Below are 15,073 nucleotides of genomic sequence, written 5' to 3'. Positions count from 1 at the left end.
CCAGGCCTATCTGCTGCTTTTGACCCTCTTCAGCCACCATCCATCCTCCCCTGGATTTCATGACTCCGCCCCTCTCTTACCTCTCCCATCCCACTTTCAGTGTTTCCTCTGGTGGATCCTCCTGTACTCCCATCCCACTTTCAGTGTCTCCTCTGGTGGATCCTCCTGTACTCCCATCCCACTTTCAGTGTTTCCTCTGGTGGATCCTCCTGTACTCCCATCCCACTTTCAGTGTTTCCTCTGGTGGATCCTCCTGTACTCCCATCCCACTATCAGCTGCTGCTCCTCGCTGCTCTGCTCACTCTTCATGCTCAGATCTCCTCCCATCTTTACGCCGATGACTCTCAGATTTCTCACTCTAGGCTGGAGGTTTCGTCAGGGATCCAGCCCAGTCCCGGCCCGCTTGTCCGACATGGCTGCCTGGGAGACGCACCTCCACCTTAAACGTTTGTGTCAGCACCAGAATCTGTCCTACCTCCAACCTGCTCCTCACTGGTCTCTCTCCACTGCACTCTGTCCAAAATTCAGCCCTGTGACTTATCTTTTGCCATGACATTGGCTGCCCGTGTTTCTGCATCCAATTCCAGCTCCTCTTCCTCCGCTCTGCACCTCTCTCCTCACCAGGGAAGTCGCTCCTTCTCATCTACCCCCAATTCCCGGCTCCGTGCTTTCCACCTGCCTGCACCAGCACAGACTTCCTCCGCTGCGGCACATGCTCCCTTCTCTTCCCTTATTTACATCCAATCCTTTTTTCGGGCTGCTTTTAAATCTTTAACCCCCGATTATACCCCTTTCAGCCTTATTAATTTTTAACCATTTTTCTTAATAAAAGTAATTCCCATAGTCTCTTGTGCTCTTGATGAACTCCTAGTGAGCAGGGATTGCCTCTCATGTGTTTTCGTGCAGCGCTGCGTAGCACTATAGGAGTGAGAAGCTGTAATAACAGCAGCAGGCTTAGAGGCTCTGCACTATAGGAGTGAGAAGCTGTAATAACAGCAGCAGGCTTAGAGGCTCTGCACTATAGGAGTGAGAAGCTGTAATAACAGCAGCAGGCTTAGAGGCTCTGCACTATAGGAGTGAGAAGCTGTAATAACAGCAGCAGGCTTAGAGGCTCTGCACTATAGGAGTGAGAAGCTGTAATAACAGCAGCAGGCTTAGAGGCTCTGCACTATAGGAGTGAGAAGCTGTAATAACAGCAGCAGGCTTAGAGGCTCTGCACTATAGGCGTGAGAAGCTGTAATAACAGCAGCAGGCTTAGAGGCTCAGCACTATAGGAGTGAGAAGCTGTAATAACAGCAGCAGGCTTAGAGGCTCTGCACTATAGGAGTGAGAAGCTGTAATAACAGCAGCAGGCTTAGAGGCTCTGCACTATAGGAGTGAGAAGCTGTAATAACAGCAGCAGGCTTAGAGGCTCTGCACTATAGGCGTGAGAAGCTGTAATAACAGCAGCAGGCTTAGAGGCTCTGCACTATAGGCGTGAGAAGCTGTAATAACAGCAGCAGGCTTAGAGGCTCTGCACTATAGGCGTGAGAAGCTGTAATAACAGCAGCAGGCTTAGAGGCTCTGCACTATAGGCGTGAGAAGCTGTAATAACAGCAGGCTTAGAGGCTCTGCACTATAGGCGTGAGAAGCTGTAATAACAGCAGCAGGCTTAGAGGCTCTGCACTATAGGAGTGAGAAGCTGTAATAACAGCAGCAGGCTTAGAGGCTCTGCACTATAGGAGTGAGAAGCTGTAATAACAGCAGCAGGCTTAGAGGCTCTGCACTATAGGCGTGAGAAGCTGTAATAACAGCAGCAGGCTTAGAGGCTCTGCACTATAGGCGTGAGAAGCTGTAATAACAGCAGCAGGCTTAGAGGCTCTGCACTATAGGAGTGAGAAGCTGTAATAACAGCAGCAGGCTTAGAGGCTCTGCACTATAGGAGTGAGAAGCTGTAATAACAGCAGCAGGCTTAGAGGCTCTGCACTATAGGAGTGAGAAGCTGTAATAACAGCAGCAGGCTTAGAGGCTCTGCACTATAGGAGTGAGAAGCTGTAATAACAGCAGCAGGCTTAGAGGCTCTGCACTATAGGCGTGAGAAGCTGTAATAACAGCAGCAGGCTTAGAGGCTCTGCACTATAGGAGTGAGAAGCTGTAATAGCAGCAGGCTTAGAGGCTCTGCACTATAGGAGTGAGAAGCTGTAATAACAGCAGCAGGCTTAGAGGCTCTGCACTATAGGCGTGAGAAGCTGTAATAACAGCAGCAGGCTTAGAGGCTCTGCACTATAGGAGTGAGAAGCTGTAATAACAGCAGCAGGCTTAGAGGCTCTGCACTATAGGCGTGAGAAGCTGTAATAACAGCAGCAGGCTTAGAGGCTCTGCACTATAGGCGTGAGAAGCTGTAATAACAGCAGGCTTAGAGGCTCTGCACTATCACTGCCACTTACAGGACAGAGGGGGGGTCTGCGGGGCAGGGAAGCAGCTTTTGTTTGTGGTCCCATTCACAGGCAGAACGCACGACCCGAGCTACTACTAACTCTGCAAGGAAAGGAAGTGTTTCTCTAAAGTCGGAAGGAGACTGCGTGGCAAAGAGATAAAAGTGTCAGGGAGAATCCGGCATCTGACGTTTACTTTTTCAGGGGGAGAAAAGAACTGAGGGGGGGGGGGGGAGGGAGTTTAATGTACTTTAACCAAACATTTCCACTCGGGAGCCACTGAAATGCTACCTAAGATGATCGCAGGAGCCACCAGAAAACCAGAGTCAAAGTTTGTTATCTGCCTGCTTGCATTCTGCCTGGGAAGTGACCCTCCTGCAAGAGTTCTCGGACATCCAGGACCGATGATGCTCACACGTGTGACGCACTGAACACATGACCGTCATGGGGCTACATGAAAACAGACACTCTGCACTCACAGGAACCCCCAGACCCCCAACAACAGGTGCAGAGCAGGACCAAACGTCTGTACAACTCGCTACACAAAGAAGATTTTCTGATTCTGGTGTCCTCTCAGCAGCACAAACTCCCCTGCCACCAGGTGCAGTGTAAAATACAAACCTGGCAATCCGAGGACGCAAAGAGCAATCTCCCTACCTATGGAAAGGCACCGCCAGTGCACCACCTGTGCATGTCCTGTCGCGTGGAGGAGTGGCCTGCGAACCAGGGAAACCACCTCCAGCCCGGCTCATTCTTATCCTTTCCTCTCAAGGGAGCCGGCTAACATTTTATGTATTTCAAATCTGACGGGCCATCACAGCACATCCACAGCCTGAAACCCTCTCCTACAGGCAACCAAATTCCGTTACCAAGCAGCGAATGCAGCATGCAGAGCTCAGGTCACCACTCCATAACCGATCCAGGACCTTAAGCAGTGAAAGAACAGGTGAAGCTGCATGCGTTTACCTAAGCAGCTCCCAGCAACTCGCTGCACGCAGGGTAACCTAACAGGAGCTTATCAAAGCCGCCACCCCCCGTAGCACTTCCATCACAAGGCGGCAATCATACAGTACCGAGTACCGGCACATCCACGGGGGAGTCGGGCTGAACATTACAGCGCCTCTGCATTAAACCGGGGAGACTGGTGCGGCACATGACACACGCTGCACTGAATCGCCACTTCCTGCCCCTCATGTGCACGCGAGGTGGCGAGTCCTAAAACCCAGCCAGGAGGCCATCTCCCCGGAAACAACCAACACTGCATGCTATGCGTGTACCCGCAGTTTGGGAATAAATGCACACAACAGGAACGGATTCATATTGAATCCTGGAGGGGGGTTTTAGGGTAAACAGAATGGAGACAGAAGTGACCTCAGGAAACTGAAAATCATGATAAATGCAGGAGAGCCAACTATAGCTGACTAACTTTAGGACAGCTCCTTGGCTCAACCAGGCCGAGTCATCCAGCTAGCTCTGAATACAGGAGTTAGCCGGCTAACAACTCCTCCTTATTAGCCAGATAACTTCCAAAATATTCATTTAGCTGGCTAACATCTGAGCTATGGACCTCAGCCAAATCAGTGACCAAGCAGGGTCTGACCTCACAAGATCCAAAGATCACCTCCCACCGCCCAGTGTCAGAGCACGCACACGTCTGTACACGCGTGCATACAAAAAAATCAGTGACCAAGCAGGGTCTGACCTCACAAGATCCAGCAAAGATCACCTCCCACACGTCTGTACACGCGTGCATACAAAAAAATCAGTGACCAAGCAGGGTCTGACCTCACAAGATCCAGCAAAGATCACCTCCCACACGTTTGTACACGCGTGCATACAAAAAAATCAGTGACAAAGCAGGGTCTGACCTCACAAGATCCAGCAAAGATCACCTCCCACTCGTCTGTACACGCGTGCATACAAAAATTCAGTCACCAAGCAGAGGCTGACCTCACAAGATCCAGCAAAGATCACTCCCACCACCCAGAGTCAGACCACGCACACGTCTGTACTCGCGTGCATACAAGAAATCAGTGACCAAGCAGAGGCTGACCTCACAAGATCCAGCAAAGATCACTCCCACCACCCAGAGTCAGACCACGCACACGTCTGTACTCGCGTGCATTCAAGAAATCAGTGACCAAGCAGGGTCTGACCTCACAACATCCAGCAAAGATCACTCCCACCACCCAGTCAGACCACGCACACGTCTGTACTCGCGTGCATTCAAGAAATCAGTGACCAAGCAGAGGCTGACCTCACAACATCCAGCAAAGATCACTCCCACCACCCAGAGTCAGACCACGCACACGTCTGTACTCGCGTGCATACAAGAAATCAGTGACCCAAGCAGAGGCTGACCTCACAAGATCCAGCAAAGATCACTCCCACCACCCAGAGTCAGACCACGCACACGTCTGTACTCGCGTGCATTCAAGAAATCAGTGACCAAGCAGGGTCTGACCTCACAAGATCCAGCAAAGATCACCTCCCACACGTCTGTACATGCGTGCATACAAAGTGATTCTTAAACCAATACATTCAGTGAGATTGAGCTGGAAGTCACGGAGCAGCCGCAGGCAGCAACTTATAAAAGAGGATCACTTAGAGACAGTCTCAGGAAAAGCAGGAATTCAAACAAGTTTCAGAGAAATGCACGAGCTTCCTTACAGCACTAAGATTTTCTCCCTTTGATAGAGAGATCCTGAGAGGTATCTGGAGAACAATTTAAACCTGTAAGCTCACATTAACAAAATCTGCTGAACTGCTTTTTGGCAATGTCAGCTAATAAAAAAAATTAAAAAGCTGAAGCCCTATCTAAAGGCTTCCAATTTGGCTCCTCCAACATCACAAGTGGACCATGAACGCCGCGGTGCTTGCGGCTGGTCCAGAAGGCGAATGGTTGAACGTGGCCGGGTTTCTCCTCGCGCTGAGCCTCCGAGGTCGCCTTCCTAGCGCGCGCTCAGCCACCTCTCCCGTGTTTAGCTGAGGGGTCGCGCTGAAAGGGAAAACAGCGCATCCCTAGCGCCTCCTTAAGCAGCGGAAGCCCAGGAGAGGAGGCTGTCAGAGGGTTTGGAAAACGGACGCTCAGCTTTACCAGAATCTGTTTCCCTAACCTGTGCACAGCCAGGAGTTGGGGAAATGCACACTCATAACATCCATAAAATCGCGCCTCCCTTTCCACTTTTTTAATTTTATTTTTTTAACCCTTTGGTTCCTCTGACTGAATATCACCACAATATTAAGTCGGCGGATGCACTGAAAAGCAGTATTTTCTGCTTCTCTGTACACTTTTTGGGCTGCTCGGAAGGGGCAGGCGTTACATTCCTGAGCGTCAAACCTGCGGATCAGGCGCACATTTTTTTTTTTCTGTATCCTAGGTGAATAGCTGATCGCCTCATCTACATGCATTTGCATATGATGAGCACTATTAGTTTCGGGGTGGTTTGGACGCGCTAAACCCTTTATTGTATATAAGGGGGTAGTGGACGCGTGTCCTAGATGCGAGCGCGCCTGCGGGTTAAGCCGCGAGCTCAGCCGAGCGCGCGCTTTGCTGTATCGGCCCGTTTGGCAGTAACCCTTAAACGGCCGCACACGTACGTGCGTATGCCGGCTCTCGTCAGGGGACGCGTTCGTGGTACGACGCGTGCGTGTGTATGCACGCAGGCTGTACGCGCGTCCATATAAACGTACGCACGTGCGCAGAAATGCCGCCCCCACCGCATAAGTGGGGGGATTTTGGTAGGCGAGCTCCGACGCTGTTACCTATTTCTTCAGGATTTCTTAACCCCCCTCCCCCAGCTAAATACCCGTGCCCTTTTGCCCTGTTAGCCCCAATCCTTAAAATCCCGCGGACTAGCCTAGATTTATTATTTTACAGCTTGCACAGCGGAAGTAAAGTCAGGCGGCAGGGTCCCCGGCTCGCGCCTGCGCGCGTGATTTACGTGCTGGTTTCGTGCCCCCCTCAGACCATGCCCACCCCCCTTAATGATCTGATAAGGCCGTCAAACTGCTGCAATTTTTCATGTGTGTCACCAAATTACCTTGAATTATTTTACAATTAACAGCGCTGCATTCTTCACCATCCTCCTCAGGAGACCCAGCTCTCAACGCCAGATCCCTAAAAGATGTCTCTCATGCCTGCTATTAAAGTCTCTAGAACGGCGCCGTCTCCTATTATCTGAATTTCAGCAGAGGGTCCCAAACTACCTGACGTTTCAGCAGCAGGAAAGGAGGATCCCTGCACAGTCTGCAATATCCTCCACTCTTCCTCCGGGGCCTCGGCAGACTCCTCCCATTCGCCAGAGGACTCCACAGTTAGCAAAACTGGCTCCGGAGGATTCAGGAATAAGATTCATCCCCCCCCCCCTCGGGCATGCCGGCGGCGTCCCCAGCTCTCAGCGTCGGGCCACAAGGATACACCCCCCCCCCCCCAAGCCCGGTCATCGGAAACCCCAGAGCGGAGCTGAAACAGCGAGCCCGGGGACCTGGAAGAGCCAGCTGTCAGTCCCCCACCTTGCAAGGGTTCACTTCATTACTTTTTAATACAAATAAGAGGAGAATATCAGCTACAAACCTGGAACCGAAAAATACTCGTGCAAAGTTTTATTTTATTTTCTTTTAAGACTTTTTAAAATGTGCTTAATGTGACCAGGAAAATATTTAATATGCAGGAAAAAGACTTCAGATGGCAATTGTCTGGCAGCCGACTTGTGAACTGGTTCATAGGGCAAAATCATTCGTCATAAAAAACTTCCGGATTAAAAACCCAGAGGAATTCACAAAGTTAAGTCCATCCAGTCCTTGTGACTATTCAGATACTGACATAAGTCATTTAGGTTGAAGGCTCACTGTTTATGTAATAAGGTTGCATCTGATGATTTGAGTAAACTCACAATTTTCATAAAAGTTTTTTTTTAATTTATTTATTTATTTTTAATTTTTATATACCGGAATTCCTGTATGCAATACAAATCATTCCGGTTTACAAGTAACGAAAAGGTTGCCCTGGTCTGGGAGGTTAGACCGGGGTTTTGTACATAGAACATTAAACATTGAACAATAACAATCAACCATTAAACATTATTACAAGGAACATTGAAGGTAAAAATAACATTTAGCAAATGGCAATTAACATTATTAGTGTTTTGGAATAGAATGTGTGTGTACAACTTTTTACAAGGAACTTTAGTAGTGAAGATAATCTGCAAATGTACTGTTATATAGTACGTAAATAATGACTGTTAAATAAACATAACGAATAAGCAAGTACATATATGTAATTAATATATGTAATTAATATATATGTACATATATGTAATTAATATATATGTACATATATTTACATATAATTAATATATATGTACATATATGTAATTAATATATGTAATTAATCTTCCTAATAAACATTTCCTGTGGGTTTTTAATTTGGAAGTTGTTTTTTTTTATGACGAATGATTTTGCCCTTTGAACCGGTTCACAAGTCGGCTGCCAGAGAATTGCCATCTGAACTCTCTTCCCTCCATATTAAATATTTTCCTGGTCACATTAAGCATTCAATATAATTAAACACATTTTAAACAAAATCTTAAAAATAGAAAAATACCCAGTGCAAAATTGTGTTTATTTTTTTGGTTCCTAATTACTGCTTCACATCTAACTTGTCAGTGCTTCCCCTCTTCCCCGCTTCACTCATTTGGGTTTTCCAATGGTAGGAGCAGCCATTCTGGAGTTACCCATGAGGACACAAACCCTTCATTATGTACACACACACACCTATTACATTATAATTCTTAAAGACGACGACTAATTTATAAAAACAAAAAGCACTGACAAATAATCGATGACCTAGACATGCTATTTAATGGCACAACTATTTGTTAATTTCCACCATATATATTATCACTGCTATAACTTGCCTTAGGCAACCGCTGGAAAGACAAAATAAATACGAACGAATAAATAAGAATATTCCCATAAATCCAAGGAAAAGTAAATTACCAGAAAAACATGCAGATAAGATTTAATGACTGCAGACATGCAAAAGAATAACAGTTTCTCTCTCGATGCTGCACCGCTTCAGCCCGGCAATAGTGCGCAAAGCTGATATTCACATCATGCAGGCATCAACCCGCCGTGAGAGGGCAGCTCAGCTGCTATGTGAAGAAACAAACACTCGAACTACCAAAAATGCATCCGATGTGAAGCACCGCACTGGGCCTTGCAGGAGCGACAGTGCTAAAACGAGACATGGGGTGGAAAGCAAGAGAGAAAACTGAACAAGAGAACCCAAAAAGTGCTTTAAGTGAGCAGGAGGAAATGAGCGATTGAAGGCAAACGAGGCGCTTATCTGTGCCAATTAGCAGGACTCCTCTCCTGCCCTGACATCTCCCAGCTAGCATTTCCAAGCACAGAGCGGGCTGCAAATTAATATGGATTCAAATCATAAGCAGAGGTGAATCTGAGCAAAGCAGCCCCTTTCTCTCTTCCCGTCAAGTCCCCAAACTTCTAGGAGTAGCCACACCGGTCTTTGAGCCACATCAGCTAGGAAAATCCAGCTTCAAATCAGGCACATCGAATAATCAAACAGCAAAATCCAAGCAGAAAAAGCAGCTCGCCTGCCACCCCCTCCTAGTTTCAAATACAAGCTGCTTTACCAGAAGGAAGAAAAGAGACAAACCAAAAAAATCTCCCCCTGTTCTTCCATTCCTGGGCTGTCTGATGTCAGAAAACATCCTGAAGCACAAAACAGCTGTCTGCACACAAGGTGACACACATGCGGAAATTTGGGGTCCCATTTCCTGTTTAAATGAGGACTGCTATTGTGTTCCTTGGCCCCTCAGCTAAAGCAACCAAAACCTTCCACCTCTTTAAGGCCACCTGCAAGCGAATGAAAGCTGCCGAGTGCACACGTGGGGACGTGCGAGCATGCGTGTGGGTAACCGTGTGCTTTTGTGGCATTTCCTTCATACAGCTCATGCCGTACCTGGAGTTCTCCTGTGCCCAGTAACCACAGCTTCCCCAGTGACTGGATGCAGCCAGGTCGTGCTCTTTGCCTCCTCACTGTGAAAAATAAAGAGACATTACAACTTCACATACGGAGCCAAACTTGCGACAGCAGCACACAAAATCCAGCATCTGCCAGAGTAATGTAAATATTGCTAGGGAAAAAAACACCCAACATTACACAGGAGAGACTGCGCAACCCCAGAGCTATAACGGATACTACGGAAAGGCCAAACTATATATGTGAGAGACTAATCCAGTCCCATGAGAGACTGCTCCATTTGCAGAGTAATGAGAATACTACTACATAAAAGCCAAACCTCATATGCGAGACCGCATTCCTAAACTAATAGGAACACCGCTACACAAAACCTACACCTTTAGATACACGAGGCTGCTCCCTTTCTTGAGTAATGTAAATATTAAAAGAAAATCCAGCCTGACACACGAGAATGTGCCATTCCCAAAGTAATAAAACTACAAAAAAAACCAAACCAAACCCTACAAGTCAAAGAACTCAATTTCCAGAGTAACATAAAATATGGAAAACACAAGACTTGTACATGGCAGAGTATCCCATTCCTAAATAGGAATTATACTACAGAAAAGCCACACCTTACAGGTGAGAGACTGCTCTCTTCCCAGAATAACAGGAATACTACTACAGAAGAGGCAAACCTTACCCTGGGAAGGGAGCAGTCATTCACTCGTCAGGCTGGCATTCCCTTTAGTATTATTTGCATTACTCTGGGAAGAATGAAAACCTTAAACTACTGTAACACGCTTTGAACTCTTTGGCTGGAAAAGTTTGAAACAAGTAAACGATGATGAGGAAAAGCGCAGTCTCTCATATGTTACCCTGGCATTTTCTTTGGTATTCTTCACATGATGGGTATCGCATATGCCATAGAAACAGTATTATGGAAAATCCACATCACACACACACACACACACACACACACACACGAGACTGCTCCCTTCTCAACAATACTACAGCAAATCCTAACCTCACAAGTGAGAAACTGCTCCCTTCCCAGAGTAATGCGAACACTACTACAAAACAACACACACCTTGCAAGTCAGAGACTGCTCCTTTCTCAATACTACAGAAAATCCAAACCTTAAATATGAGAGAAGGCTCCCTTCTTAGCAATATTAGAAAAAATCCAAATCACACAAGTGAGCGACTATTCCCTTCCTAGACTAACAGGAATACCACTACAGAAAATACAAAGTAATATCCCTACTACAGAAAATTCAAATGAGTCAAGACAGCTCCCTTCTCAGTATTAAACATTAACTACTCTACATAATAAAATCTACAAAGCTGACAACTCCTCCCTTGATCACATGATTCAACTGCACAAAACACCACGCACTACAAGAATCACTGGCAAGGTGCAACTAATCATACCCCCACCCCTTACCTCTGCTAAACTATCCATCACCAGGAATAGAGCCTTCTCTATTGCCGACCTAAGAATGGAACTCTCTACCAATCTACCTGAGTTCAATCAGGGACCCCAAACCTTTCAAAAAAGAACTTAAAACATGGTTATTTAGACAATCTCTCTCAAACGGAGTTGGATAACCCAATATATTATCTTAAGACTCACTCCCAGTAACAACCATGCTTTTAAATCCTCCTCACCCCTTCTTACCTATTATACCATATCTATTCTCATCCAATCTTATATTAATATTTATTTTCACTCCTCTATTTCCCTTGAAACTTTCCCTTTTATTCCTAACCTGCTCACCTTTGAATAAATTGCTCTATCATACACCCTGCAATGCTACTCCTAATTTATTCCCATAATTAACTAACATCACTTGTTAAATCTCTGCAAGTCCGATTCATATGTCGTTCTTTTTAAATCTGTTTTCTTTTCTGCTTCTGACGAAATGTTAATTGTTATCCACATTTATACGCGTTATGAACACGTTTTATGTATATTGTTGTTTTTCTCTGTAAACCGGAGTGAAGGCATTCTGCTATACTTCGGTATAAAAAAAAGAAACTAAATAAATAAAATACTAGAGAAAATCCAGACAAGTGAGAGACTGCTCTCTTCCCAGAGTGAAGGATCACTACGAAAGACTGCAGCCTGACTCATGAGACACTGCTTCAGTCCCAGCAATACCACAGCAAATCCAAAACCTAACATGATGGGCTGCTCCCTTCCCAGAGTAACATGAGTAGTATTACAAAACAAATCCATACCTCACCTGTGAGACTGCGCCCCCTCTCCACACTACTACAGAACATGCAAGTCTCACACATGAGGCAGCTCCCTTTCCAGAGTAATGTGTACACTACTACAAAAAATCTACATCTCACCCATCAGACTGCTCCTTTCACGGAGTAATGTCAGTAGTACTACAAAAATACAAACCTCATCTATGAGACTGCTCCTTTCCTAGAAATTCCAAGTCCTATATGAGACTGCTCCCTTAACAATACTAGAGCAAATCCAAAATCTAACAAGTGATGGGCTGCCTCCCTTCCAGAGTAATGCGAATACTACCAAACAAAACAACCGCACCTCACCTTGAGAGACTGCTCCCTTCCCTGAGTAAAACTACAGAAAATGCAAACTTCACCTGTGAGAGACTGCTCTCTCCTGAGTAATGCAAATACTTCAGAAAATCCTCTAGCCCTACACGAGACTGATCCCTTCTCAACAATACTAAAGTGAAATCCAAAACTCAGTATATGAAGAGATTGCTTCCCTCCCAGAGTAATGCAAATACTACTACAAAACATCCACCCTTCACCTGTGAGAAACTGCTCTTTTCCCGTCGTAATGCGAGTAGTACTTCAAAGCATCCAAATCTCACTCATGAGACTGCTCTTTCCCTGGAGTAGTAGTAGTATAAAAAATCCAAAGTTCACCCATGAGACTGCACCCCCTCACCACACTACTATAGAAAATATGACTCACATGTGAGACTGCACCTTTCCTGGAATAATGCGATTAGTAGTACCAAACATCCAAGCCTCATCCGTGTGACTACTCCTTTCATAGAAAATACATACACTACTTCGGAAAATCCAAGCGCTAGAGATGAGACTGTTCCCTTCTCGGCAGTACTAGAGAAAATCTAAAGCCTGGCACGAAAATTACTCTCTTCCCAGAGTAATGCAAAAACTACAAAAATATAAACTTCACCCATGAGAGACTGCTCCCTTCCTGAGTGATGCGAATAATACTCCAGAAAATCCAAACTGTACACGGGACTACTCCTTTCTCAACAATACTACAACAAACCCAAGACCTGGCAAGTGACAGATTGTTCCCTTCCTAGAGTTATTGGAGTAGTACTACAAAACATCCACACTTCACCTGCGAGACTGCTCCCTTCCCCAAGTAACAAATGCTACAGAAAATGCAAGCCTCAGACGTGAGAAATTGCTCCTTCTCTTGAGCAATACTACAGTGCCATACACCAAACATATGAGAGATTGTTCCGAGTAATACTACAGAAAGTGCAAGCCTCACACGAGACTGATCCCTCTCCTGAGTAATAAAACAGAAAATGCAAGCCCACAGGGGAGAGACTGCTCCCTCTCCCCAGTAATAATGCTACAGAAAATGCACGCCTCGCAGGTGAGAGACTGCTCCCTCTCCCCAGTAATACTGCTACAGAAAATGCAAGCCTCGCAGGTGAGAGAGACTGCTCCCTCTCCGAGTAATACTACTACAGAAATGCAAGCCTCGCAGGTTGAGACTGCTCCCTCTCCCGAGTAATACTACTACAGAAAATGCAAGCCTCGCAGGTGAGAGACTGCTCCCTCTCCCGAGTAATACTACTACAGGAAAATGCAAGCCTCGCAGGAGAGAGAAGGCTCCCTCTCCCGAGTAATACTACTACAGAAAATGCAAGCCTCGCAGGTGAGAGAATGCTCCCTCTCCCGAGTAATACTACTACAGAAAATGCAAGCCTCGCAGGTGAGAGAATGCTCCCTCTCCCGAGTAATACTACTACAGAAAATGCAAGCCTCGCAGTGAGAGAATTGCTCCCTCTCCCAGCAGTAATAAATACTACACGAAAATGCAAGCCTCGCAGGTGAAGAGAATGCTCACTACAGAAAATGCGCCTCGCAGGGTGAGACTGCTCCCGAGTAATATACTACAGAAAACGTAAGCCTCGCAGTGAGAGACATCCCTCTCCGAGTAATAATGCTGCAGAAAATGCAAGCCTCGCAGGTGAGACTGCTCCTCCCGAGTAATAATACTACAGAAAATGCACACCTCGCAGGTGAGACTTCTCCTTCTCCGAGTAAACTACTACAGAAAATGCAAGTCTCGCAGGTGAGACTGCTCCTCTCCCGAGTAATAATACTACAGAAAATGCACACCTCGCAGGTGAGACTGCTCCTTCTCCCGAGTAATAATACTACAGAAAATGCAAGCCTCGCAGGTGAGAGACTGCTCCCTCTCCCGAGTAATAATACTACAGAAAATGCACACCTCGCAGGTGAGACTTCTCCTTCTCCCGAGTAATAATACTACAGAAAATGCAAGCCTCGCAGGTGAGAGACTGCTCCTCTCCCGAGTAATAATACTACAGAAAATGCAAGCCTCGCAGGTGAGAGACTGCTCCTCTCCCGAGTAATAATACTACAGAAAATGCACACCTCGCAGGTGAGACTGCTCCTCTCCCGAGTAATAATACTACAGAAAATGCACACCTCGCAGGTGAAACTTCTCCTTCTCCCGAGTAATAATACTACAGAAAATGCACACCTCGCAGGTGAAACTTCTCCTTCTCCCGAGTAATAAATACTACGGAAAATGCACGGCCTCGCAGGTGAGAGACTGCTCCCGAGTAATAATACTACAGAAAATGCACGCCTCGCCAGGTGAAACTTCTCCTTCTCCCGAGTAATAATGCTACAGAAAACTGCACGCCTCGCAAGGTGAGAGACTGCTTCCCTCTCCCGAGTAATAATACTACAGAAAACGTAAGCCTCGCAGGTGAGAGACTGCTCCCGAGTAATAATGCTACAGAAAATGCACGCCTCGCAGGTGAGAGACTGCTCCCGAGTAATAATACTACAGAAAATGCACGCCTCGCAGGTGAGAGACTGCTCCCTCTCCCGAGTAATAATACTACAGAAAATGCAAGCCTCGCAGGTGAGGTAATATTGCTAGCAGGAACAGTGCAGGCACTAATGCCCGGCGAAGCCCGTTCCTCACCCCCCACCCTCGAAGCGCATTTACTTGATGAAGAAGACGCGTCCGGCCCGGGTGACGCCGAAGCTCCAGGTCCGGGGCAGCGAGCGAACCCGCTCCAGGTTCAGATCCGCCGCCATGTCTGCGGCCCCGAGCAGCGCAAGCCCCGCCCGACGCGACGCCGCCGCTGACTCCTCCCTCCAGCCTGACGCTCCCGTCACGCACCCGCCCCCGGCCCCCCTGCGATGCTTACGCTCACAGGCACCTCCCCTTCCCCGTGACGCGCCACTCCACGCTCCTCCCCTAACCCTTCCGCTGCCACCTCCCCCAGGTGCGCGCGCGCGCGCTGCATGCGGTCCGGAGGGGCTGCGCTACCTTGGCGCGGCGGCGGGCTCGTGCAGAGAAGCTCCCTGCCTCCCAGGAGCGTGTGCGTTCTGCTTGGCCCGTGTATAGTAGGAGCGCCAGCGCAGTGCA

The 15,073-nt window shown here is 47.1% G+C and overlaps 1 protein-coding gene across 3 annotated transcripts in view; it reads right to left on the bottom strand.

Moving 5' to 3' along the window:
* LOC115089241 (pleckstrin homology domain-containing family A member 5-like) overlaps nucleotides 1-14,810 on the bottom strand; it is a 293,269-nt gene extending 278,459 nt beyond the window's left edge. For all 3 annotated transcript variants that reach the window (XM_029597347.1, XM_029597349.1, XM_029597350.1), the window contains exons 1-2: nucleotides 14,648-14,810; nucleotides 9,400-9,476 (exon numbers count right to left, since the gene is read on the bottom strand). In XM_029597347.1, the coding sequence (XP_029453207.1) occupies nucleotides 9,400-9,476; nucleotides 14,648-14,739 (169 nt within the window). In that variant the 5' untranslated portion in view covers nucleotides 14,740-14,810. The remainder of the gene's footprint in view (nucleotides 1-9,399; nucleotides 9,477-14,647) is intronic.
* Nucleotides 14,811-15,073: the final 263 nt, after the last annotated feature.

The sequence above is a fragment of the Rhinatrema bivittatum genome, chromosome 4, assembly GCF_901001135.1.
Source record: "Rhinatrema bivittatum chromosome 4, aRhiBiv1.1, whole genome shotgun sequence".
NCBI classification, from domain to species: domain Eukaryota; kingdom Metazoa; phylum Chordata; class Amphibia; order Gymnophiona; family Rhinatrematidae; genus Rhinatrema; species Rhinatrema bivittatum.
Note: the sequence above shows the minus strand (reverse complement) of the source record. Positions and strands in the feature narration are given on the sequence as shown.